This window comes from Macaca fascicularis, chromosome 4 (assembly GCF_037993035.2).
Source record: "Macaca fascicularis isolate 582-1 chromosome 4, T2T-MFA8v1.1".
Lineage (NCBI taxonomy): Eukaryota > Metazoa > Chordata > Mammalia > Primates > Cercopithecidae > Macaca > Macaca fascicularis.
The window spans coordinates 161828717-161855052 of NC_088378.1; the positions used below are offsets into that span (position 1 = coordinate 161828717).

General features: G+C 43.1%; 2 protein-coding genes across 5 annotated transcripts in view; one reads left to right on the forward strand and one right to left on the reverse strand.

The window, feature by feature from the left end:
- The window catches only part of SMIM13 (small integral membrane protein 13), a 44038-nt gene that overhangs the window by 12511 nt on the left and 5191 nt on the right, over positions 1-26336 (reverse strand). The gene's annotated exons all lie outside the window — the stretch shown is intronic.
- On the forward strand, positions 15146-24430 carry ERVFRD-1 (endogenous retrovirus group FRD member 1, envelope). 3 transcript variants are annotated; one of them, XM_074036662.1, is made up of 3 exons: positions 15174-15307; positions 21287-23011; positions 23155-24430. In XM_074036662.1, exons 2-3 carry the CDS (start codon positions 21607-21609, stop codon positions 23340-23342), a joined length of 1593 nt encoding a protein of 530 aa, XP_073892763.1. In that variant the 5' UTR covers positions 15174-15307; positions 21287-21606; the 3' UTR covers positions 23343-24430.

Consider the following 26336-nt stretch of genomic DNA (forward strand, 5'->3'; position numbering starts at 1 on the left):
AATAAACATTCAGAAGCATCAAGACCATCCAGGAAAACACGACCTCACCAAATGAACTCATTAAGGAACCAGAGACCACTCCCAGAGATATGTGACCTTTCAGAGAGAGGATTCAAAATAGCTGTTTTGAGGAGGCTCAACAAAATTAAAGATAACAGAATGAATTTGAATCCTATCAGATAAATTTAACAAAAAGATTGAAATAATTTTTTAAAATCAAGAAGAAATTCTGGAGCTAAAAACTTCAACTGAAATACTGAAGAATGCATCAGAGCCTCTCAACAGCAGAACTGATCAAGCAGAAGAAAATCAGTGACCTTGAAGACAGGCTATTTTAAAATACGCAGCCAGGGCTGGGCGCCATGGCTCGCGCCTATAATCTCAGCACTTTGGGAGGCCGAGGCAGGCGGATCACGAGGCCAGAAGTTCGAGACCAGCCTGGCCAACATATGAAACCCCATCTCTACTAAAAATACAAAAATTAGCTGGGCATGGTGGCGTGCACCTGTAGTCTCAGCTACTCGGGAGGCTGAGGCAGGAGAATCGCTTGAACGCGGGAGGCGGAGGTTGTGGTGAGCCAAGATTGCGCCACTACGCCAGCCAGGGCAACAGGGCGAGACTCCATCTCAAAATAAATAAAATAAATGAAAATATGCAGTCAGAGGAGACAAAAGAAAAAAGAAGTACATCTACAAGATCTAGAGAACAGCCTCAGAAGGGCTAATCTAAGAATTATAGGCCTTAAAGAGGAGGTAGAGAGAGAGATTAGGGTACAAAGTTATTTAAAGAGATAACAGAGAACTTCTCAAACCTAGAGAAAGGTATCAATACTCAAGTACAAGAAAGTTACAGAACACCAAGCAGATTTAACCCAAAGAAGACTACCTCAAGGCATTTTTTTTTTTTTTTTTTTTGGAGACGGAGTCTCGCTCTGTCGCCCAGGCTGGAGTGCAGTGGCCGGATCTCAGCTCACTGCAAGCTCCGCCTCCCGGGTTCACGCCATTCTCCTGCCTCAGCCTCCCGAGTAGCTGGGACTACAGGCGCCCGCCACCTCGCCCGGCTAGTTTTTTTTTTGTATTTTTTAGTAGAGACGGGGTTTCACCATGTTAGCCAGGATGGTCTCGATCTCCTGACCTCGTGATCCGCCCGTCTCGGCCTCCCAAAGTGCTGGGATTACAGGCTTGAGTCACCGCGCCCGGCCACCTCAAGGCATTTAATAATCAAACTCCCAAAGGTAAAGGACAAAGAAATGATACTGAAGGCAGCAAGAGAAAAGAAACAAATAAGATACTCAGAAGCTTGAACATGTCTGGCAGTCAACCTCTCAGTGGAAACCCCAGGAGAAAGTGGCAAGGCATTTTTTTTTTTTTTTTTTTTTTAAACAGGGTCTCACTCTGTCACCCAGGCTGGAGTCTGGATTGCAATGGCATGATCTCAGCTCACTGCAACCTCTACTTCCCAGGTTCAAGCAATTCTCCTGCTTCAGCCTCCCAGGTGGCTGAGATTACAGGTGTGCACTATCACGCCCAGCTAATTTTTGTATTTTTAGTAGACACGGGGTTTCACCATGTTGGCCAGGCTGGTCTCAAACTCCTTACTTCAAGGGATCCACCCGCCTTGGCCTCCCAAAGTGCTGGAATTACAAGCATGAGCCACCACACCAGGCTTTTTTTTTTTTTTTTTTTTTTTTTTAAGATAGAGTCTCACTCTGTTGCCCAGACTGGAGTGCAGTAGCACTATCTCGGCTCACTGCAACCTCTGTCTCCCGGGTTCAGGTGATTCCCCTGCCTCAGCCTCCCAAGTAGCTGGCATTACAGGTGCACGCCACCATGCCCAGTTGATTTTTGTATTTTTAGTAGAGATGGGGTTTTGCCACATTGGCCAGGCCGGTTTCAAACTCCTGACCTCAGGTGATCCACCAGCCTCGGCCTCCCAAAATGCTGGGATTACAGGCATGAGCTACTATGCCTGGCCATGGCATGACATATTTAAAGTGCTGAAGGGAAAAAAAAATATCCTAGAACAGTATATTAAGCAAAAATATCCTTCAAACATGAAGGAGAAATTAAGACTTTCCCGCTAGGGGATTTCGTCAACACCAAACCTGTCCTACAAGAAGTGCTAAAGGGAGTTCTTCAACCTGAAAGAAAAGGACATTACTGATAAGAAATCACCTGAAGGTATAAAACTGGTTGGCCTCTTGAATGGTGCTGGGGAAACTGGATATCCATATGCAAAAGAATGAAACTAGACTCCTATCTCTCACCATATACAAAAATCAAATCAAAACGGCTTAAGACTTACATTTAAGACCTCAAATTATGAAGCTACTATAAGAAAACACTGAGGAAACTCTCTGGGACACTGGTCTAAGCAAAGATTTCTTCAGTGATACCTCAAAAGCACAACCAACCAAAGCAAAAATGGGCAAATGGGATCCCATCAAGTTTAAAAGCTTCTGTGCAGCAAAGGAAACAACCAATAAAATGAAGAGACAACCGACAGAATAGGAGAAAATATATGCAAACTATCCATCTGACAAGGGATTAATAACTACAACATATAAAGAGCTCAAACAACTCTATAGGAAAAAAATGTAATAATTCAATTAAAAATGGGCAAAAGATCTGAATAGACATTTCTCAGAAGAAGACATGCAAATGGCAAACAGGTATATAAAAAGGTGCTCAACATCCCTGATCATCAGAGAAATGCAAAACGAAACTACAATGAGATATCATCTCACCTAGTTAAAATGGCTTTTATCCAAAAGATAGACAATAATGAATGCTGGGTGAGAATGTGGAGGAAAAAGGAACCCTTGTACAATGCTGGTGGAAACACTGTGTACATAAGTTAGTAATACCACTATGGAGAACAATTTGGAGGTTCCTTTAAAAATCTAAAAATAAAACTACCATATGATCCAGCAATCCCACTGCTAGGTATTTCCCCACCTACCCCCCTAAAAAAAGGAAATCAATATACTGAAGAGATACCTACATTCCCATGTTTACTGCAGTGCTATTCACAATAGTCAAGATTTGGAAGCAACCTAGGTGTCCATCAACAGACAAATGGATTTTTAAAATGTGGTACATATACACAATGGAATACTATCCAGGCGTAGAAAAGAATGAGATCCTGTCACTTGCAATAACATGGATGAAACTGGAGGATGTTAAATGACAAAAGCCAAGCACGGAAAGACAAACTTTGTATGTTCTCACTTATTTGTAGAAGTTAAGAATTAAAACAACTGAACTTACAGAAAGTATAATGATAGTTCCCAGAGGCTGGGAAGGGTATTGAAGGGGCAGGGAGTGGGAACGGTTAATGGGTACAAAAACATATTGGGATAGAATGAGTAAGATCTAGTATTTGACAGCACATCGGGGTGATCACAGTCAACAATAACTTACTGTATATTTATAAAAATAACTAAAAGAAAAGAATTGTAGCACAAAGGATAAATGTATGAAGTAGTGAACACCCCATTTATCCTTATGTGATTATTATGCATTGCATGCTCATATCAAAATATCTCATGTACTCCCTATATATACCTACTATGTACCCACAAAAATAAAAAATACATACAATAATTTATTGTATATTTCAAAATAGCAAGATTTGAAATGTTCCCAACATAAAGAAATGGTAAATGTTTGAGTTGATGGATATGCTAAATACCTTGCTTTGATCATGGTACATTATATTTATGTATTGAAATATATTTACTCCATAAATATGTATGATTATTATGTAACAATAAAAATAATAATAGCTAACTTTTAAAACTCTGAGACAAGAACTGTAAGAAAATGCTTTGCACATATCATCTAATGGCCAAATTGTTATTCAGTTGAACTAAACCGTTGTGTCACACACTTCTGGTATGCCACACTCCTTGCTGCTAATAGGGCTCAAATCTATTCAGCTATGGTATTTGTAATCATCTTATGACAAATGTAACATGAAATAGAAAGTCACATACATAGTTCATCTCTTGTTATTTTAATAAAGCAGCTTTTAGTTCAAGTTAGAGAATCCCAAAGACAGCTTAAACAAAAAGGGAATTTACTAAAAGCTACAGAGGTGGGTGTCTCAGAGAGCATGGGAGGAAGCGCCCTTACGAGGGACGAGAACTAGGAGAAGGTTCTCACGAACTGAGGTCATTTGCTCAGCATGATCTGTTTCTCTCTGCATACTGGCTCCATTTTCCTCTATGCTTCTCTCTGTAGATTGCTCCTCCTCCCCCCAGCTTTCTAAAACACAAACTTAGAAAAAACACAACGTAGAATCTCTGAGTTCAAGCGTTAGCCCCAGGAGCAGGTACAGTGAACATGAATATAGGGCCCATCCCTGAGAGGACATGGGTGTTTTTAATTTTTATTTATTGTAGAGATAGGGTCTTGCTTTGTTGCCCAGGCTGGTCTCAAACTCCCGGTTCAAGTGATCCTCCCGCCTTGGCCTCTCAACGTGCTGGGATTACAGGTGTGAGCTGCCACGCCCAGCTGACATGGTGATTTTTGAGATTAAAGGGGAGTGGAGGGAATAGTCTGGGAAAAGATGCCCAGTAATATCTTGATATCTCCTCCACCTTTACTAGACAATAGGCTCTTGGAGGATGGCCTCTATCATGGGAGCCACCCCGTCTCAAAAAAAAAAAAAAAAAAACCAGGCAGGCAATAATATTTTGTTAGATAATGTCTAACCAAAACCTTCAATCTTCTTGGAATCTGCCCCAATTCCTTTAAAACACAGGCCTGACCTTTGATAAAGGTCCACATTGCAAAAAGTCCTCCACCTCTAGAGCAGAGGAACTACTTAGTCAGGGGAAGGTGGGCACGCAAGAGGATAGGCCTAAACTTTGGTCCACACTGCAAAAAGCCCTCCACCTCTAGGGCAGAGGAACTACTCAAGAGTCGGGGCAAGGTAGGGTCACAAGAGGACAGGAGTCATATTTTCCCTTTTAGGGAAAAGAACACCTATAAAAGTAAGGCAAATTCAAAATTATTATCCAGTGCAATGATTCGAGTTAAAGGTATGTGATTACCACACTGCACCCTTCACAAGAGGGATCATACAGACTTCGAAATCCGCTGAGGAGTTTTTAGAAAATGCAGATTGCCAAGAGCTCATCCCAGATATCCCAAAATCAGTCTCCAGGGATTGTGCTGATTCATGTTTTTAAGCTCCCTAGATGATTCTGACACACATGCAGCCTTGGAAAAGACAAAAAGAAGTGAAAAAGAAGCATGAGTGCTGCTGCCAATCAATTGTGGAGACTGGCCAAGGAAAAGAAGAAAAAGATTAGCAGTGGGGTGTACATGGGGGATAGACAGAACAACAGTTGACCAGAGAACCTGAGAAGACTATACTTGAGAAAACACAGCTTAATGCAAAATCAGTATTTACTAGTGAGACAGTGTAGGTATGTATGTAAGGGGAGCAACAAAGAAACTGGCCAGACATTGCTGATAAGTGGAGCAATGCTGCAGGAGGACCATGGATATGATGACCGACATAATGGATAGTCAGTAGTGGACATAAAGAATGACTGTATCTTGCTCCAAGTGGAACTGTATTATGTCTAGTTAATAGAATGGTTTAATACAGCACTTATGCATTCAGAACTCATTCTCTTGTAAACAATGAGTGGAAGAGAGGACAAGTGGAAAGTTATGTAATAGAAAATAAAGCATCACTCTTTACATGATATTGGTAAGAGAGCACCAAATACCAGGAGAGGGGTGTGTATGCAGGTGTGTGTGTTGGGAGGGGGAGAGGCACCTGTATAACCATAAATATAGACCAACCTAATCTGGACTCGGGGCCCTAGTGACTAACTTCTCCCAGGTGTGCATATGTATTTTGGGGGAGAGGGGAATGAAGGAAGCAAAACCACTAAAACCCAGGCAGCCTTTTTCTGAAAAAGACTTACCAATTGCACCCTGCATGCCTACAGCGGACTTCTTACAGAAGTATAGCTTATACAATTCCTCCCACCCAGACCCAAAAGGCACATATCAGAAACTTCTTAACACTTATTCTATGGGCATGGGTCTAGAACCATGTCCTGGGATTTAGTAAGACAGAAACAGTAGAGTGAGAAGAAAGGAGAGGTGAGGGGCAAAGGACAGTCCATAATACACTGACTGTTAAAATGAGCTTTGCAGTTTTTCAGCTTAAAAGGAAGTTTATGTCTTGCTTCAGTCTGGCATTGTATGCCAGAATAACTAGTAAGCAAAAGAGGGTGTGTATTCTGAGATAAGCAAAAGAGTACTCACTTCTGTGTGCCAATAACTAAGCATTTGTTCAAATGATGAATTTCATTAAACACACTGTAAATTGTTTTCTATGTAAGATAAACATGCTGGCAGCAGAAGGGTTGTGATAGATGAACTTGAGTGATGAACCATCACCATCAACACACCACAAACCTAGGGGAGAAGTGTAATTTCACCTTCAATTATACAGTTATCAGTTCACAAAGTGCTTTTACATTCAATCATTGTGCTTGTACACAATCCATCTGAATGAGACCAGCAATCATTATTCCCATTTTCTAAATAAGAAAATAAAGGCACACAGTGACTCATGACATTTGAAGACAGCCAGCTACATAAGACACAGCAATGAATCTTAACAGTGTATCAAACTTCTCAGATTTTCATGGTGACAGTATGACTAAAACACAAAGCACTATCTAGAGAATGAGAATACCATTTTGCTACTTGCTATAGTCTGAATGTTTGTGTGCCCCCAAAATTCATATATTGAAATTTAATCCCCAATGTGATAGCACTGGCAGGTGAAGCCTCTGGGAGGTGATTAGGCCATAGGGTGGAGACTCATGAGTGGGATTAATGCATTTATTAAAATAACACCCCAGAGAGCTCCCTCCCTCCTTCCCCTTCTGCCATGTTTGGACACAGTGAGAAGACACATCTATGAACCAGGAAGCAGGCCCTCACCAGACACTAAATCTGCCAGTACCTTGACCTTGGATTTTCCAGCCCTCTAGAACCATGAGAAATAAACTTTCGTTGTTTATAAGCTACCCAGTCTATGGTATTTTTGTTACAGCAGCCCAAACAGACTAAGACACACTACCCAAGGTATTTTCAGTCCAAAAGCCCAGGTGCGGTATAACCACAAATTCTTGTATTTGTAAATTGTGGAATCATTCCAATGGAGTTATATAATCTCACCTTCATGATACTATCTAAGTAGCTAGTTGACTGGCTCAATACAGATTTCACATTTATAAAAAGCTCTTTTCCACGTTCCATCTTATTACTTTATTTCCATTTTACTCTGAAGGCAGCAAAGGCTCATCTGTGAGATAGTATGTCCAAGTCCTAAATGCAGACTAAACCAAGTAAGCTAAGCTCTTCTAATTCTTAAAATTCTCCCTCTACTGCACACCCCTTTCTCAATGACACACTAGGCAATGCTAGAAGTTAAGCCCCTGGAGTTGCCACTACCAAATCAACACAAATTTGAGCCATAGTACCTAACAAATCCAAAGCCTTTCTATCCAATAATCATAAAACATTTCAAGTTGCCTTTTAAAATCTCTTCTCTCTTTCTGTTATCTTCTTCTGGTGATCACAACACTGCCATGGATCCAAATATCATCGTTATTACAGATGATGAGGACCAAATTTTCATCCACACTTTCCACTTTCCTGAACCTCAAGAGGGAATTTCTACCTGGCTAGTTTGAAGACATCTCAAAAACAGCGAGCGAGAGATTGAGAGAGGCTGAGAGAGAGAGAGCACACGCACATGTGTCTGCTGTCTGTCTCCATCCAACAGCTCTTTGGGGGAACTATATTCTCTCCCCATCTCTATGGCAGAAAAGAGTTCCTCTTCAGCATTTTGTTCCCACTTTATCTTATCCCAGTGCTGCAGATTTTATTTTAATGAACCCTCTCACATCTGTCTCCTTCTCTACATTCCTAGCGCCATTCTCTATCCTAGATCACATCCTTGTATCTATCAACTGGATTGTCACCATAATTTCTTATATCTCAGAGGCATGTTAGACCACAATGTTCTTCCATGAATCCTAAAACTCCATGACTTATTTCTGACTTTGGCAAGTTAACCTCTACGTGCCTCAGTTTCCTGTTCTATAAAATGTGAATAACAGCACCCATTCTCAAAGAGTATGCGGTAATTAAAAGTTAATACATGTAACAAGCTAAAATGAATGCCTAAAACATAATACTCATCAAATATTAGCACTGTTACCATCTCATAGGCTCCAACCTCCTCCCCTCTAAGGCAAACAATACAGACATGAGACTACTACCGCTGTAACTGAGAATTTTAAGCATTACTAATATATAATTTTTAGACCATTCTACAATACTATTACTTCAATATAACCTGTTTTGGGTAATTGCTTTAGCACCTCATGCTCACTTCCATCATCCATACTACTGATCACCTTCCCTATGAGACACAAGTTTCTTAAGGAAAGGAAATGTATGCTTTAATCAGTTTTCCAGTGTGCTCACTATGCCTTAAAACAGCACCTGGCACAAAGTAGATACTCAAAACAAATCAACTTTTATTCTCCCTGTCCCAATCCCACCCCCAAAACTACCAAGATTTAATTAATTTGACCAATTGATCCATTACAGAGTTCAATGTTTGCTCTGAAGAGTCCTACTATATAATATAGTAGCTACTGTATGGCAAAAGCTGCTGGTGCCCTTTCACAAAAGTACCAAGCAACCCTCAACCAAACTGATCTGAGATATATAGAACATTTCAATCAATAGCAGAAAAAACATTCTTTTCAATTATATATGCAATGTTCACAAAGACAAACCATATACTGGCCAGGGGTGGTGGTTCATGCCTGTAATCCCACCACTTTAGAGGGCTGAGGTGGGCAGATGACTTGAGTTCAGGAGTTCGAGACCAGCCTGGCTAACATGGTGAAACTCCATCTCTATTAAAAACACAAAAATTTGCCGGGCGTGCAATCCCAGCCACTTGCGAGGCTGAGGCACAAGAATTGCTTGAACCCGGGAGGCGGAGATTGCAGTGAGCAGAGATCTTGCGACTGCACTCCAGTTGGGTGACAGAGAGAGACCGTCTTAAAAAGAAAAAAAGAAAAAAAGAAAAAAAAAAAGATAAACCATATTCTATCATAAAATAAGTCCCATTAAATGTAAAAGTAAACCCTCCTAAATTTTATCATACAAAATACATTTGTGACCATAAAAAAGTCAAATTAGAAACTGAAAACAAAATATCTGGAAAAGAAAAAATAGTCAAAATTTAACAACATACTTCTAAATAAGCCATGGTGCCAGGGAGAAATCACAAGTGAAATTAGAAAATATCTTGAATTGAATAAAAATTTAAAAGTCAAAATCAATACTTAGAAACAATTATTAAATGTCAGCCTGGCATGGTGGCTCACGCCTGTAATCCCAACACCTTGGGAGGCCAAGGCAGGCGGATCATGAGGTCAAGAGATCGATACCATCCTGGCCACATGGTAAAACCCCATCTCTACTAAAAATACAAAAATTAGCTGGACGTGGTAGCAGGCACCTGCAGTCCCAGCTACTCAGGAGACTGAGGCAGGAAAATCGCTTGAACCCGGGAGGCGGAGGTTGCAGTGAGCCAAGATCGCGCTACTGCACTCCAGCCTCGCGACAGAGCAAGACTACATCTCAAAAAAAAAAAAAAAAAGAAAAGAAAAAGAAACAATTATCATTAAATATCTATTTTCTTAAAAATAAGAAAAGTCTAAAATCAATAACCCAAGCTTTCCCCATAAAAAACTTGAAAAAGAAGTACAAATTAAACTCAAAATAAGCAGAAGGAAAGATATCTAGATATATGCATAAACCAATGAAACAGAATATGGACAAGCAATAGGGAGAAAAATATCAAACCAAAGGTGGTTCTTGGAAAAAGATCAATAAAATTTATAAACCTCTAGTCAGGCCAATTACAAACAAGAAAGGACACAAATAACCAATATCAGATCCTACAGGTGTTAAAAGGCTAATTAAGAAACATTATAAACTTTATCCCTGTAAATTACACAATTCAGAGTAAACAGACACAGTGCCTGAAAAACACTATGAAAGTTCATTCAGGCTGGGCGCGGTGGCTCAAGCCTGTAATCCCAGCACTTTGGGAGGCCGAGACGGGTGGATCACGAGGTCAGGAGATCGAGACCATCCTGGCTAACACGGTGAAACCCCGTCTCTACTAAAAAATACAAAAAACTAGCTGGGCACGGTGGCGGGCACCTGTAGTCCCAGCTACTCGGGAGGCTGAGGCAGGAGAATGGCGTGAACCCGAGAGGCGGAGCTTGCAGTGAGCTGAGAGATACGGCCACTGCACTCCAGCCCGGGCGACAGAGCAAGACTCCATCTCAAAAAAAAAAAAAAAAAAAAAAAAGTTCATTCAAGAAGAAACAGGTAAGTGGAATAGCCAAATATCTAATAAAGAAACTCAATTCGTAGTTGAAAATCTTTCCAAAAAGAAAAGTCCCAGCCCAGATGAATTCTACCAAACATTTACAAAAGAAATTATGTCAAATGTGACAGACACACTCTAGTAATCCCAATGAGTCAATCCTTTGTGTAATCTTTATATGATTCCTCCTCTTGAGTGTGGGTAGAAACTGATCTGCTTCTAACCAACAGAACATGGCAAAGCTGGCCAGGAGCAGTGGCTCATGCCTATAAACCCAGCACTTTGAGAAGCTGACGCAGGCGGATCACGTGAGGCCCAGAGTTTGAGACCAGCCTGGCCAACATGACGAAACCCCATCTCTAGAAAAAAAAAAAAAAAAAAAAAATTAGCTGGGCGTGGTAGTGCATGCCTGTAGCAGCTACTTGGGAGGCTGAGGCACGAGAATCGCTTGAACCTGGGAGGCGGAGGTTGCAGTGGGCAGAGATCACACCACTATACCCCAGCCCCGGTGAAAGAGTGATACCCTGTCCAAAAAAGAAAAAAGGGAAGGAAGGAAGGGAGGGAGGGAGGGAGGGAGGGAAGGAGGGAGGAAGGCTGGCCATGGTGGCTCACGCCTGTAATCCCAGCACTTTAGGAGGCTGAGGCGGGCAGATCACCTGAGGTTGGGAGTTTGAGACCAGCCTGACCAACATGGAGAAACCCCATCTCTACTAAAAATACAAGAAAATGAGCCAGGTGTGGCAGTCTATGCTTGTAATCCCAGCTACTCGGGAGCCTGAGGCAGGAGAATCGCTTGAACCCAGGAGGCGGAGGTTGCGGTGAGCCAAGATCGAGCCATTGCACTCCAGCCTGGGCAACAAAAGTGAAATTCTGTCAAAAAAAAGAAAAGACAAGACAAGACAGAATATGGCAAAGGTAATGGGACAGTTACTCCCTTTATTAGGTTATATTATTTGGTAAAGACGAAGGGATTTTGAAACTACAATTAAGGTCTCAATCAGTTATTTTTTAGTTATTCAAAAGTGAAATTACCTCGGGTGGGCCTGACTCAATTAGGTAAAAACCTTAAAAGAGGGATTGGGACCCTCCCTGGTGTCAGAGATTCAACTGGCATGAAGAGGTGAGCCAACTTGAGTCCTCAGTCACAGGACTCAACAGAACCGAATCCTGCCAACAACCACATAAGCTTGAAGGAGGAACCCAAGCTCCAGAAACAAACGAAGTCAGGCCCCGACTGCAGCCTTAGGAGCAAAGGACCCAGCTAAGCCAAGTGGAGACTCCTGATCCATAGAAACTGATATCTAATAACTGTGTGTTGTCTTAAGCTGCTAAATCTGTGGCAATTTGTTATGTAGCAACAGAAAACCAATATGCCAATTGTATGTAAATGCTCCCAAAAATCCAAAAGAAAGGAACAGTGCCCAACTCATGTAATAAGGTCTGCATTAACACTATGACAAAACCAGACAAGGGTGCTTAAGAAAACCACAAGTATTTCTCATGAATATAAACAGAAACATCTTAAATGCTTACTAAATTAATTCCTACAGTATAGAAAACGGATAACATGTCATGACCAAAGCAGGTTTATCTGAGGAATGGGTTCTTTCACATTCGAAATGCAACATAATCCATCATGTTAACAGACTTAAAAGAGAAAAAATACAGCCGGGTGTGGTAGCTCATGCCTGTAATGCCAACACTTTGGGAGGCCGAGGTGGGTGGATCGCTTGAGGTCAGGAGTTCAAGACCAGCCTGACCAACACGGTGAAACCCTGTCTCCACTAAAAATACAAAAATTAGCTGGGTGTGATGGCACACGCCTATAATCCCAGCTACTTAGGAGGCTGAGGCACGAGAATCACTTGAGCCTGGGAGGAGGAGGTTGCAGTGAGCTGAGATCATACCACTGCATTCCAGCCTGGGCGACAGAGCAAGACTCCGTCACAAAAAAAAAGGAAAAGAGAAAAAGTACATGACCATCTCAATACAGAAAAATTAAAAAAAAAAAAAAAAAAAATCCAATATCCACTCCTGATTTTTTTAAAAAAGAAAAATCCCCACAAAGCAGAAACAAAGGGGAAGTTTTCTTCCTAAACTTGACAAAGAATATCTATTAAAATCCTACAGCTAATAACTCATTTAATGGTAAAAAGCTAAATGTTTTACTCCAAAAGATAGGGGGGAAGGTTTGCTCTCACTCCTTTCTTGCAACATTGTAAGGCCCTAGCCAGTGCAATGAGGCAAAAGCGAAAAGACAAATGTACACACTGGGAAGAAAAGGTAAAACTACCTTCAACTGCCTGTAATCCCAACACTTTGGGAGGCTAAGGTAGGTAGATCACTTGAGATAAGGAGTTGGAGATGAGCCTGGCCAACATGGTGAAATCCCATCTCTACTAAAAATACAAAAATTAGCCAGGCGTGGTGGCACGCACCTGTAATCCCAGCTACTTGGGAGGCTGAGGCAGGAGAATCACTTGAATCCAGGAGGCAGAGGATGCAGTGAGCCAAGAATGCGCCATTGCACTCCAGCCTGGGCGACACAGTGAGACTCTGTCTCAAAAAAAAAAAAAAAAAAAAAGAATAACTTTATATGTCATACCTTTAAAACTTGATAAGCAGCACTTACCAAACAATAACAACACAAAACAAATGACATTTAAAAATAAAAAAGTGCAGTGGCTCACACCTGTAATCCCAGCACTTTGGGAGGCCAAGGTGGGTGGACCACCTGAGATCAGAAGTTCAAGACCAGCCTGACCACCATGGTGAAACCCTGCCTCTACTAAAAATACAAAAATTAGCCAGGTACGGTGGCACATGCCTGTAATTCCCAGCTACTGGGGAGACTGAAACAGGGCAATCGTTTGAACCTGGGAGGCGGGGGCTGCAGTGAGCCAAGATTGTGCCACTGCACTCCAGCCTGGGCAACAAAGCAAGACTCCGTCTCGAAAAAATAAAAATAAAAAGATAAGCTACAGAATAGAAGAAAATACTTGCAAAACAGATAGAATAAAAACAAAAAAAACAAAACAAACTTGTATCCAGAATAAAGAATTGTTTACAACTTGATAAAAGATAAGTAACACAATTTTTTAAATGAGTAGAAAAAACTTGTACAGATGATTTACACAGAAGGTAGAAAGAATGGCAAATAACATATAAAAGATGCTCAAAATAATTAGTCATTAAGGAAACAAAAATCAAAAGTATAATACCCATCCTCTAGAATGGCTAAATTAAAAACAGACAATAGCATCAAAAGTTGGTGATGGATGCGCAGTAACGAATTCTCACACGACTGTTGGCAATGCAAATGTTTGGCAGTTTCTTATGAAGCTACTCAAGAGAAATGAAAACTATGTCTACACCAAGATTTGCAATTGAATGTTAATAATACTACTAACCACTACTAATATTACTACAGGCTCACGCCTGTAATCCCAGCACTTTGGGAGGCCTAGGCGGGTGGACTACTTGAGGTCAGGAGTTTGAGACCAGCCTGGCCAACATGGTGAAACCGCGTCTCTACTGAAAAAAAAACAAAAAACAAAAAACCAGGCATGGTGGCAGGCGCCTATAATATCGCTACTTGGGAGGCTGAGGCAGGAGAATGGCTTGAATCCGGGAGGCAAAGGTTGCAGTGAGCCAATATTATACCACTGCACTCCAGCTTGGGCGACAGAGCAAGACCCTGTCTCAAAAAAAAAAATAAAATAAAATAACAATAATAATAATAATAATAACAGCCAAAAGCTGGAAACCACTTTAATATCCATCAATGAGTAAACAGATAAACAAATTGTGGTATATCTACACAATAGAATACTCTTTCAACAATAAAAAAGAATGTATTACTGATATACACAACACAAATAGATTTCAAAAGCATTATGCTGGAAGAAAGAAGTCAAACACAAAAAGCATGTTGTATGTTTATGGAAAGCAGTTTGGGCCAGGTGCAGTGGCTCATGCCTATAATCCCAGCATTTTGGGAGGCCAAGGACAGCAGATTACTTGAGGTCAGGAGTTCAAGATCAGCCTGGCCACCATGGTGAAATCTTGTCTCTACTAAAAATACAATAATTAGCTGGGCATGGTGGTGCACACCTGTTATTCCAACTATTCAGGAGTCTGAGGCACAAGAATCACTTGAACCCGGGAGGTGGAGGTTGCAGTGAGTCAAGATTGCACCACTGCACTCCAGCCTGGGAGACAGAGCAAGAATGTTTCAAAAAAAAAAAAAAAAAAAAAAAGAAAGCAGTTCAATCAGGAGGCCATTAGGTTAAGCTGGTTCTGTTAGAGTAGGTAGTCAAGCAGACATGAGCAGGGCAGGAGAGGGCCCCCACCTCAGGAATGTCAGGTGATCATCAGGTGATGATCAGGCGGTTGTTACACTGTTTCTCTAAAATAATAATAATGGGTCGAGGCCAGTACAAGGGAAAGACAGTCTCCCAAAAGACAGGAAACACCGGAAGCTGGTGATCAGCAACTTCCTGATAAGATCTCCAAAGCTAGGCAAGTGGGCTCAAGCATGCGCACTAAGAAGCAAAAGGACAGAGTTTAACCAGTATATGACCTTCCTCTAGGAACACTTGACTGATATGGGAAAAATGTCTCAAGAAATCATGCGCACAACTTCAGTAAACACATGCACATGTGGCTCCTCCCAAGTGCTGACAGGCCACTGCACATGCAGACAGCCCATCCCAAGACAAAAATCCACGGAGCAGAAACGGAAACCCCGGAACCATGCCGATGTATAAAACCCCAAGTCAAGGGCTGAACAGGACAGTTGGATCTCTCAAGTGGTGCAGTGACTCGGATACCTTCCCTAATGGTAAGACATCTCTACGCCTTGCCTTCTTTGGCTAGAGGCGTTCAACCCTTATGTGTGGTTTCCTTCTTCTCTTGCACTCTCCTGCTTACTAACCAACCCCTAGAACGATTCCTCTCAGCCACAGTGGCTCTGCTCCCTCTGGCTGCTCTCTCTGCTCACCCTGAGGATGGCTTGCAGGGGTGGGAAGGACCTTGGAGTCTGCACTGAGTAGACCTGAGACACTAATGACCCCCCTGGACAGGAGGCTGATGAGCGTGGTAGGGCTAAAACCTACCACCATGTAGTATCTGGGGTTTCCTCTGCTTTTTCAACTAAAATCAGCTCTTTCCCAAAAACCCACCACCACCTATTCTCCTTTCTCTGTATGTATTCCAAAATGACCTTGCACACCCATTGGACCAACTGCCTTGGGGGTAAGTCTGCCTTTTCTCTGTTCTTACTTTGCATGCCCTGCAACTTTCTTCTCTGCCTTAAACCTACACTCCCTATTTCTTACTCATGCACCCACAGCTCTTGCTGTGTTAGCCTGGCAACCAAGAGATGGGCTCCCTTATGGATGTCCCTTGATATTTATACTTGTTACCCTACCAGTTCGGACGACCTCCAACCCTTTCCCTGTCTGTTGGCTCACTGCCGGGACAGACACTAATCAGAACCTCAGCTCTGCCAGCTCCTTATGACTTACCATGTGCTTTTCATCCCTGTGATGCTCCAGGGCCATGTTTTTCACTGGCTTTTGAAGTGGTTTGCTTGCTTGCATAGGACCTCACTCTGTGGCACTTAAGGACCCCACCCACTTGATTTTTTGTTGAGTTAGCACCCCTTTGGGAGGACGGAATATTCTTTCTCTGCCATTTGCAGGCCCTTATCCCAAACACCAAGTCCTCCAGAGGTTGCTCTGGAGGGCAAATAAACATTGCGCTCTCAAATCCAAGGGCTGCTGTTTCCGCGAGCATATGAAGGCTTTCCATGAGTATTCCTCTTGCTTCCTCCTGCTTCCTCCTGTAGCAGAAGGATTGTTCTATCTATTTAAGCATTTGTTCTGCATGTTACCCTGGGAGGATGAAGAATCCCAAATACAAATTTTCCTCCATTCCTCTAATCACCTCCATGCCCTTCTCAGTATGTATCAGGACCTTCAAAGTTATATTTGAAGGGAGGGAAGGCCAGCCCCCTTGCAGCAACTGGCAGAAAAACAGGCTTCTTGTCTAATTAAAGAACATGGGAAATGTGAATCTGAGAAAAGAGATAATCATTTTGTTGCTAGAATGCTCTGAACAAGAGTCACTATAAGGTCATGGAGATAAGGATACAGGACGCCCAAGGAGGCAGATGCAAGAGACCAAAGTACCCATAGAACAGAGATGAAGACTAGTTCCAGGCTACAAACACAAAACAGGCTACCACTGCAACACAGATGCAGGCTGGTCCAGAAAGGGGATGGGACCAGGGTAGGGGTACCCAGTTAACACTGGCTCATTCCAGAACCCCTTGGATGAACTGCGGGGGGCACCCTGCTCATTGTGGTCTGCCATAGGCAGAGGACTAAGAGAACAAGGGGAGACACCCTCTTCTCGCCTCTTTTCTTTGCAAACGGGTAATTGTGCCTCCATAAAACAAGATGGGACCAAGGTTGGGGTACCTGGTAAGCACCGGTTCATTCTGGAACCCTTAGGATGAATGGGGGACACTGCCAGACGCAAAGGAAAAATGGATGAATGGGTAACGCCCTACCCACTCTGGTATGCTGTAAGTTCAGGAAGAAGACAGTAGGGAAATTGGAGGGGTTGCCTTCTTTTTCCCTTCTCTCCTCTGTTCTCTCTTTGTGGATGGGTAATCAAGTCTCCATACCACAGGACACACTACTCAGATACATCTTCAAGAACTGGGAAAAGTTTGACTCCCAAACCCTAAAAAGGAAAAGGCTTTTTTCTGTAACACAGCCTGGCTTGAATAAAAGCTCTAGGACCAGGAATCTTGGCCAGAAAACGGAAGCACGAAATTAAATATGATCCATCAACTAGATTTGTTTTGCTACCACCAGGGAAAATGGACAGAAATCCCCTATGTACTGGTCTTCATGGCCCTAAGAAACAACCCTGAAAAGGTCAGGCTTGTAAAACAGATCCACAGCCATAGTCATGCAAACCCTTCCCATTGGTTCAGGAGTCCCCTCATCAGGTTTATCCAGAGCTCAAGCCCCACTGCCCCTTCTACCCAATTATATCAAAGTCTCCCAGAAGCCTTCTCCTCCCTACCCAGGGCCATCCTCTGGACACCATCCCCTTAAGTTATGTCCCATTCAGGAGGTTTAGTGGTCCCAGTGGACCCACTAGAGTCCAGACTCCACTCACTGTGCAACACCTGAGCCAAATTAAAATGGAACTAGGGGAGTTTATGGAGGACCCTGACAAATATATCAAAGTGTTTTCTAAACTGGGCTTAACATATGAACTTACCAGGAGGGACGTCTCAATCATACTAGGCCAAACTCTGCCTAAGGGAGAATGTGACTCCATTATAGTGGCGGTTTAACAATTTGCAAACACAATGCACATGACTGACCCTGGTGGCTACCCTGTGGGGGCCACCACAGTTCCCCAGGTCAACCCCAACTGGGATTACAATATCCAGGGGAGTATATGAGCAAGGAACCACAAGTCCCTCCGTCTGATAGAAGGAATGAAAGCTAGCAGAGCAAAGCCTGTGAACTGTAACAAATTGGCCTTAACAGATGAAGGGCCTTATGAAAACCTCACCATTTTCTTAGAGAGCCTAGAAAAGGCCCTAGTGAAACATACTAACCTAGACCCAGATCCACTAGAAGGACAATCGTTCATAAAGGATCATTTCCCTAACTCAAACAACCCCAGATAGTAGGAGGAAACACCAGAAACTAGCACTGGACCCCAGTACCCCTATGCGTGAGATCTGCAAAGTAGGTTCCTTGGTCTTTTACAACCAGAACCAGGAGGAGGAAGAAAGTGCTCAAGAAAAGGACAGGCAAAAGGAAAAGCGACAGTTCCAACTACTGACTGCCCTGCAAACCCACCAGCCACCTCTGGCCAGCCCCAGGCAGACCCCTTTGCCCAAATGCTACTTCTGTGGGGAGCCAGGCCACACAAGAAGGCAGTGCCCAAACCAGTGGGGACCCCCACCCCCAGCTCTCCATGCTCCAATTGCCACAAGCTTGGCCACTGGGAAACAGGACTACCCTGAAAGATGAAAGGCCTTCAGGACATCCCAACTACGCTCCAGCTGGCTCCTGGATCAAATATCACTACTGAAGGGACAGAGCCAAGGGCTGCCTTGGATGTGCCTAGCAGGACTGTAAGTTTTCTTTTGGACATGAGGGCTGCCTGCTCAGTGCTTACCTCTTTTCCCAGGCAATTACCCTCCTGGGAGAATATGAAGTGCTCATAACCTGGAGGTTTACTCCTCCTCTGTGCTGCCCATGGGGGAAAACCATCTTTTCTCATTCATTTCTGGTGATGCCAGAATACCCTACACACCTTTTGGGTAGGGATATTTTGTTCAGACTAGGGGCTCAGTTAACCTTTCCTCCAGGGCCAACACCCCCTTTTTCAAATGCAATCTTACGCCTCAAGGAAACCATACACAAGGATGAACTGCTCACAGACCTTTCCATTGATCCAGAGGTCTGGGCCTCAGGAATAACAGGAAAGGCCATAACGGCAATGCCTATAGTAATTCAGCTCAAGAATCCTTCTAGCTATCCTTGTAGAAAGCAGTTTCCTCTTCAGCTGGAGGCCAAAGAGGGATTTCAGCTTCTCACTGAAAAATTTCAAAAACATGGATTATTAATACCTTGTAACACCCCATCTTACCTGTTAAAAAGAGCAATGAAGAACATAGGCTGGTCCAGGACCTGCGAATCATAAATAGTCCCACTACACCCAATGCTCCCTAACTCTTACGTACTTCTTCCCCAACCTCCAGATGCTCAGCGGTTTCCAGTCTTAGACCTTAAAGACTCGTTCTTTTGTATCTCCCCCTCGACCCATCCTCCTAATTTCTATTTGCATTTGAGTGGGAGAATGAAAAGGAAGGAGTCAACAGCTCACCTGGACAGTGCTTCCCCAAGGTTTCAGAGACAGTCCCCACTGGTCTGGGCAAGCCCTACCTAGAGATTTGCAGGACCTAAGTCTTGAGAGGAGAGAGTGTGTCCTACAATAGATGAACGACCTGTTAATCTGCTCCCCAACAAGAGAACTGGGAATCCAACATCTAGTCCAAAACACTAAATTTCCTTGCAGACAGAGGATACACGGTGTCCGAAAACAGACTCCTAAAGTACCAAGTCTTGTTGTTAGAAAACCCATAGGTAAGAGTTGAGCAGTGTTCCACCCTTAACCCAGTTTCCTTACTGCCACTACCAGGAGACCATAATACCACATTTGTGTTGTGAGATACTTAACCAAATTTATGCCAGCCAGGAAGACTAAAAAGATCAGCTCCTAGATAATCCAGATGACATATGGTTTTCAAGTGGGAATAGCTTTGTCAGGGATAGAACTAGCTATGCAGAGTATGCTATAATGTCCCTTCACCAAGTTATAGAGGCTAAAGCTCTGTCCCCGGGGATCTCTGTGCATCTAGCCAAACTCACTGCGCTGACCAAAGCCTTAAACTAGGGGAAAGAAAAAGAGTACATACAGATTCCAAATACACATTTCTGGTGCTTCACACCCACACGGCTATCTGGAAGGAGAGGGTGTACCTAACAGCTCCAGATACTCAAATTAAGTATGGGCCTCAAATCTTAGAGCTATTGGAGGCTGTTCATTTGCCCCAGGAATTGGCAATAGTGCACAGTAAAGGACACCAAAGGGGCTCCGATGAAATTACATGGGGAAACAGGTTAGATGACTAAACAGCTAAAGAGACAGGCATCTCAAAAGATACCTTCATGGGGGCCTTGCTCCTCTCTCTCTCCAATGCAACTGCTCTCTCTCCAATACACTAAGGAAGAAACAGATTGGGCCACCCAACATGGGTATTGAAAAGAAACCAATGGATGCTATAGGTTGGGAGAACTTCTCCGTCTACCTAAAACCTTCCAATGGAAATCATCAAGAGTTTACAGGACTCCCGCCACTTTAGAAAAGACAGTCTAGGGCAAATTTGTAAATGGGTGTTCAGGAGTAAATAAAACTATTCAACAGGTTTGTCAAGCCTGCACTTTGTGCACTATAAATAATCCCCATACGGGGAAGCCTCTCCATCAGTAAAAGGAGAGGTACATACCCTGCAGAGGACCGGCAGATGGACTGAATTCACTCAGCTGCCTGCACACCGCAGGTGTAAGTACCTCTTGGTCTGTGTAGACACCTTCACAGGATGGGTAGAAGCCTGCCTCACAAGGACTGAAAAGGCACAGGAGGTAGCTAAATTCCTCCTAAAGGAACTCATTCCTCAGTTCAGGCAACCCAGGTCATTGCAGAGTGACAAAGGTCCATCCTTCATTTCCCAATTAACTCAACAGGTTAGTAGTGCCCTGGACATAAAGCTTCACTCTGCCAGGAGACTGTAATCTTCAGGAAAAGTGGAAAGAAATAACCAAACCCTCAAACATATCCCCAACAAACTCGGCGAGGAAACAGCACAGCCATGGGTGGACCTCTTAGCTTTAGCCCTCTTTCTGATTTGTTGCCCCTAAGGCTCCCTTGCAATTAAGCCCCTTCAAGGCTTTATATGGTAGGCCATTCCTATATTCTGACATTACTAGCTGAAGAAACTGCCAAAGTCACCCACTACGTTTCTTCTTTAGCAGGCTTCTCGCAGGCTTTCTGGGAATATGGTTTACAAACAAACCAAAATCTGAAGGGGAAAAATCCCCACCTCTATATCCTGTACGCTCACAGCTTCTCATTAATGTCTGGAAGGATGGAACCCCAAATTCCCAACAAACTCCTATCTGAAAGGGCCCCTTCACCATTCTATTATCTACCCCTACAGCCATTACAGTACTGGAGATTGCCAGCTAGATCCATCACACTCAAGTGAAGCCGTGGAAAAGCCCTTAAACACCAGAGCCAGAACCAGCAACCTCAGCTCCAGAATACACTTGCGAGGCACTGGAAGATCTAAAATTCCTCTTTAAACAAAAAGATAAGTAATGCCCCACCAACATCCCTTCGCCTCAAAGTAAGGTGATCCCAATACTAGAAATTGTATCGGCAACTGCTCTGATTGTTATCACTATTTTAACCCTAACTTGTACACCAGCAGGAGTTCCATTGGCAGCTCGTTTTGTGACCAGTTTCTCTTAGGTCACCATGGGCCTGCTCCTGCTGGTTCTCATTCTCACTCCTTTACTAGCAGCCTACCGCCATCCTGATTTCCCATTATTGGAAAAAGCTCAGCAACTGCTCCAAAGTACAGGATCCCCTTACTCCACCAATTGCTGGTTATGTACTAGCTCTTCCACTGAAACGCCAGGGACAGCTTATCCAGCCTCGCCCAGAGAATGGACAAGCATAGAGGCGGAATTACATATTTCCTATCAATGGGACCCTAATCTGAAAGGATTGATGACGCCTGCAAACAGCCTTCTTTCAACAGTAAAGCAAGATTTCCCTGATATCCGCCAGAAACCTCCCATTTTCGGACCCATCTTTACGAATATCAACTTAATGGGAAAAGCCCCTATTTGTGTTACAGCCAAAAGGAAAAATGGAACAAATGTAGGCACTCTTCCAAGTACAGTCTGTAATGTTACTTTCACTGTAGATCCTAACCAACAGACTTATCAAACATACACCCACAACCAATTCCGCCATCAACCAAGATTCCCCAAACCTCCAAATATTACTTTTCCTCAGGGAACTTTGCTAGATAAATCCACCCAGTTTTGCCAGGGACGCCCAAGCTCATGTAGAACTCGAAATTTCTGGTTTCGGCCTGCTGATTACAATCAATGTCTGCAAATTCCCAACCTCAGCTCTCCAGCAGAATGGGTTCTATTGGACCAAACTCGAAATTCTCTTTTTTGGGAAAATAAAACCAAGGGAGCTAACCAGAGCCAAACACCCTGCATCCAAGTCTTAGCAGGCATGACTATAGCCACCAGCTACCTGGGCATATCAGCAGTCTCAGAATTTTTTGGAACCTCCCTCACCCCCTTATTTCATTTCCATATCTCTACATGCCTTAAAACTCAAGGAGCCTTTTATATTTGTGGCCAGTCGATTCATCAATGCCTCCCCACTAACTGGACTGGAACTTGTACCATAGGCTATGTAACCCCTGACATCTTCATAGCCCCTGGCAATCTCTCTCTTCCAATACCAATCTATGGGAATTCCCAGCTGCCCAGGGTGAGGAGGGCAATCCATTTCATTCCCCTTCTCGCGGGACTCGGCATTCTAGCCGGTACGGGAACCGGAATTGCTGGAATCACAAAAGCTTCCTTCACCTACAGCCAGCTCTCAAAGGAAATAGCCAAGAACATTGACACCATGGCTAAAACCTTAACGACCGTGCAAGAACAAATCGACTCTTTAGCAGCCGTAGTCCTCCAAAATCGTCGAGGACTAGACATGTTAACGGCAGCACAGGGAGGAATTTGTTTGGCCTTAGATGAAAAATGTTGCTTTTGGGTGAATCAATCAGGAAAAGTACAAGACAACATCAGACAACTCCTAAATCAAGCCTCCAGTTTACGGGAACGAGCCACTCAGGGTTGGTTAAATTGGGAAGGAACTTGGAAATGGTTCTCTTGGGTTCTTCCCTTTATAGGCCCACTTGTTAGTCTCCTACTTTTGCTCCTTTTTGGCCCATGTCTCCTAAATCTAATAACTCAATTTGTCTCCTCTCGCCTTCAGGCCATAAAGCTTCAGACAAACGGTGCGGGATGCCGTCCTCGCAATATTCAAGAGTCACCCTTCTAAAGAGGGCCCCTAGACTGCTCACTAGTGGGACACAACAGAGGCGAAATCCTGCCCCGTCTCCTGTGGATCTGGCTGGATACGGCTTTTGTCAATCCACAGAGCCATCCTGCCCTGACAGCTAGCAAGAGGCCAAGACCCACAGAACAACCACTACAGCCCCTCTGTCAGCAGGAAGCAGTTAAAGAAGACTGACCTTCGTCCATTTTCCCAAATAATTGGGTCTTGGACTCTTGATGGGGAGGAAATGTTGGAGCAGGTCGCTAGTCAGACATGAGCAGGGCAGGGCCCCCCCACCAGGAATGTCAAGCAACCATCAGGTGATGGTCAAGCAGTTGTTAAGCTGTGTCACTAACATAATAATGGATGGCAGCTGGCGCCAGGGAAAGATGGGCTCCCAATAGATAGGAAACACCTGAAGCTGGTCATCAGCAGCTTCCTGATAAAATCTCAGGAGTTGGGCGCGCAGGCTCAAGCATGCCCCCTAAGAGGCAAAATAGTGGCATTTAAGTCGCATATGACCTTCCTTTAGGAAGGCTTGACTGGCAAGGGAAAAACTCCTCCAGTGAACACGTGCACAACTTCAGTAAAAACACTGCACATGTGTCCCCTCCCAAGTGCTGGCAGGCCACTGTGCATGCAGACAGCCTGCCCCCAAAAAAAATCAGAGGAGGAGAAATGGAAATTCTGGAACCACGCTAATGCATAAAACCCCAAATCAAGGGCCTAGCAGGGCAATTGGATCTCTCAAGTCGCCCGCTTGGCTCTCTTAAAGCGCACTTTGCTTCCTTTTGTTCTTACTCTACAACTTTCACTCCTGCTCTAAAACTTGAGCCTGGGACTGTCAGGCTACCTTATGCCTCCCTGCCAAATTCCCTCCTCTCCTCCAGCGGGGCAAGGATGGAGTTTGCTGCAGACCCATCGGATTTGCTGCTGGTAACAGTTCCACCATTTAGGTTCCAGCACCAAGCAAACTAACACTCAACTCAGTGTAAACAGCCAAACAAAACTTAAGCTTAACCAATTAGAAACCACCAACTAACCTCTAACTAGGTCCTTTCTACTTTAACCAAGTATTTTCTTTGTCTTGCTTCTGTGAGCACCTTATAAAAGTTTCCCCCTTATACCTCTGCAGTAAAGACCCAGTTGCTCGCAGTTTGGCACTGACTGTTCATGAATCACCCTTACTCAAATAAACTCTCTAAACTGCTAATGTGCCTAAGTTGATTTCTTAACACATCTTTGCAAATTGTATGAAAACCAATGAACTAGACAACCTACAAAATTTGTTCACACTTTTCTGTAATCAGCACGTTTTACCTCAGTCTACTATCTTTGAAATATGTACATCACCCTAAGTAAAACTGTATTAATCTAAGGATAGTTTAAATTTCTAAAACCAAATTTAATCTTTAAAAATTGATTTTTTCAAAAGTCAATTAATTCATATATATTCACCTGTACCAAAGTCATCCTCACAGGGTTAACGAGAATTCTGGACAGCAATATAGTTTAATCAAGCTGCACTTTGACCCATTTTCGTGTAACCAAAAGTCACAATACGCTAGATACTGTCCATTTGCATCTCCATGGTTCTTAAAAATAAGATTTTTGAGTTAGAATCATGAGGCTTTTAAGAATTGCTTAAGATGAGGACAGGTGTGGTGGCTCACGCCTGTAATCCCAGTACTTTGGGAGGCTGAGGTGGGTGGATCACGAGATCAGGAGTTCAAGACCAGCCTGGTCAACATAGTGAAACCCGGTCTCTACTAAAAATACAAAAAATTAGCCAGGTGTGGTAGTGCATGCCTGTAATCCAGCTACTTGGGAGGTTGAGGCATGAGAATCACTTGAACCCAGGAGGCGGAGGTTGCAGTGAGCGGCGATTGTGCCACTCCACTCCAGCCTGGGCCACAGAAGAGACTCTGTCTCAAAATAAAAAAGAATTGCTTAAGACATTTTTCAGGTTCTGGAATTACAGTAAAACAGCTGTCACCAGTTTATGACCAGTTTAAAGACACCCTACAGAGGAATCAAATCAGCACGAGAATAGTGTCTTCATCTCCTGTCCCATAGCTTCACCCCTGGCTTCTTTGACCAATCAATCCGCCCACTCCAAAACCCTTAAACCCTAGCCCCAAACCACTCCAAGATGGATTTGGAGTTTCCTTCCATCTCCTTCTTCAGAAGCCCTACCATAAAACCTCTTCACTGCAACCTGGTATTGCGAGAAACAGCTCTATTACAGTTACAGTACCTCAATGTAAGATAAATAAGCAGAAACACGGTTGAACCTCAGGATTCCTGAATTATTTGTGAATTTACCTACCAGCTGAAATAAGAGAGGTTAAGTGGATTGCTCAAGCCACACAGCTAGTAAGCGGCAACGCCAGCTGTGTGACTTGATCACACAGTCACAGATCAGCCCAGGTCCAACGCTGATCATATAACAACAAAGTTCGGAAATTAAAAACTGGACAGCTACAACTAAAAATTCATTTTAAGAGACAGCAGATAAAGCCCCAAAGATCCTCCAGAAGAAAGGGGGAGGAGGGAATTAGGAGATAAAAAGATCAATCCAAGAGGTCCAGCATACAACTACCAGAAGTTTCAGAGAGAAAAGAAAAAAAAAAAGAAAATGGAGAGGAGAAAATGATCACAAATCTAGTAGAAAATTTCTCCAGAAATGAGGAAAAAATCTGAACTGAAGGGACCTAGAAAAATGAAAGAGACACATACAAAGGCACATCATTATGACTTTCCAGTATACAATGACAAAAAGGCTATCCAAAAAGCATCTTGAAAGAGAAACCAAGTCATGTATAACGACAAGGAAACAGAAGGCATTAAATTTTTCAATACCAGACCTGGAAGCAAGAAATCAATGGGGTAACCATTCTCAAATTTTGGGTGAAAATCATTTGCAACCCCAAAACCTATTCAAATTATCAATCAAGTATAAAGGTAGAATATAAACAAATAGAGACATTTTCAGGTATGCATTAGCTCAAAAAATTATTTTTCATGCATTCTTTCCTAAAAAGCTACTAGAAAATGTGCTCCAACAAAAAAAGAATGGAAACTGAAAAAGATAATGACATGAGACCCAGAAAACAGGG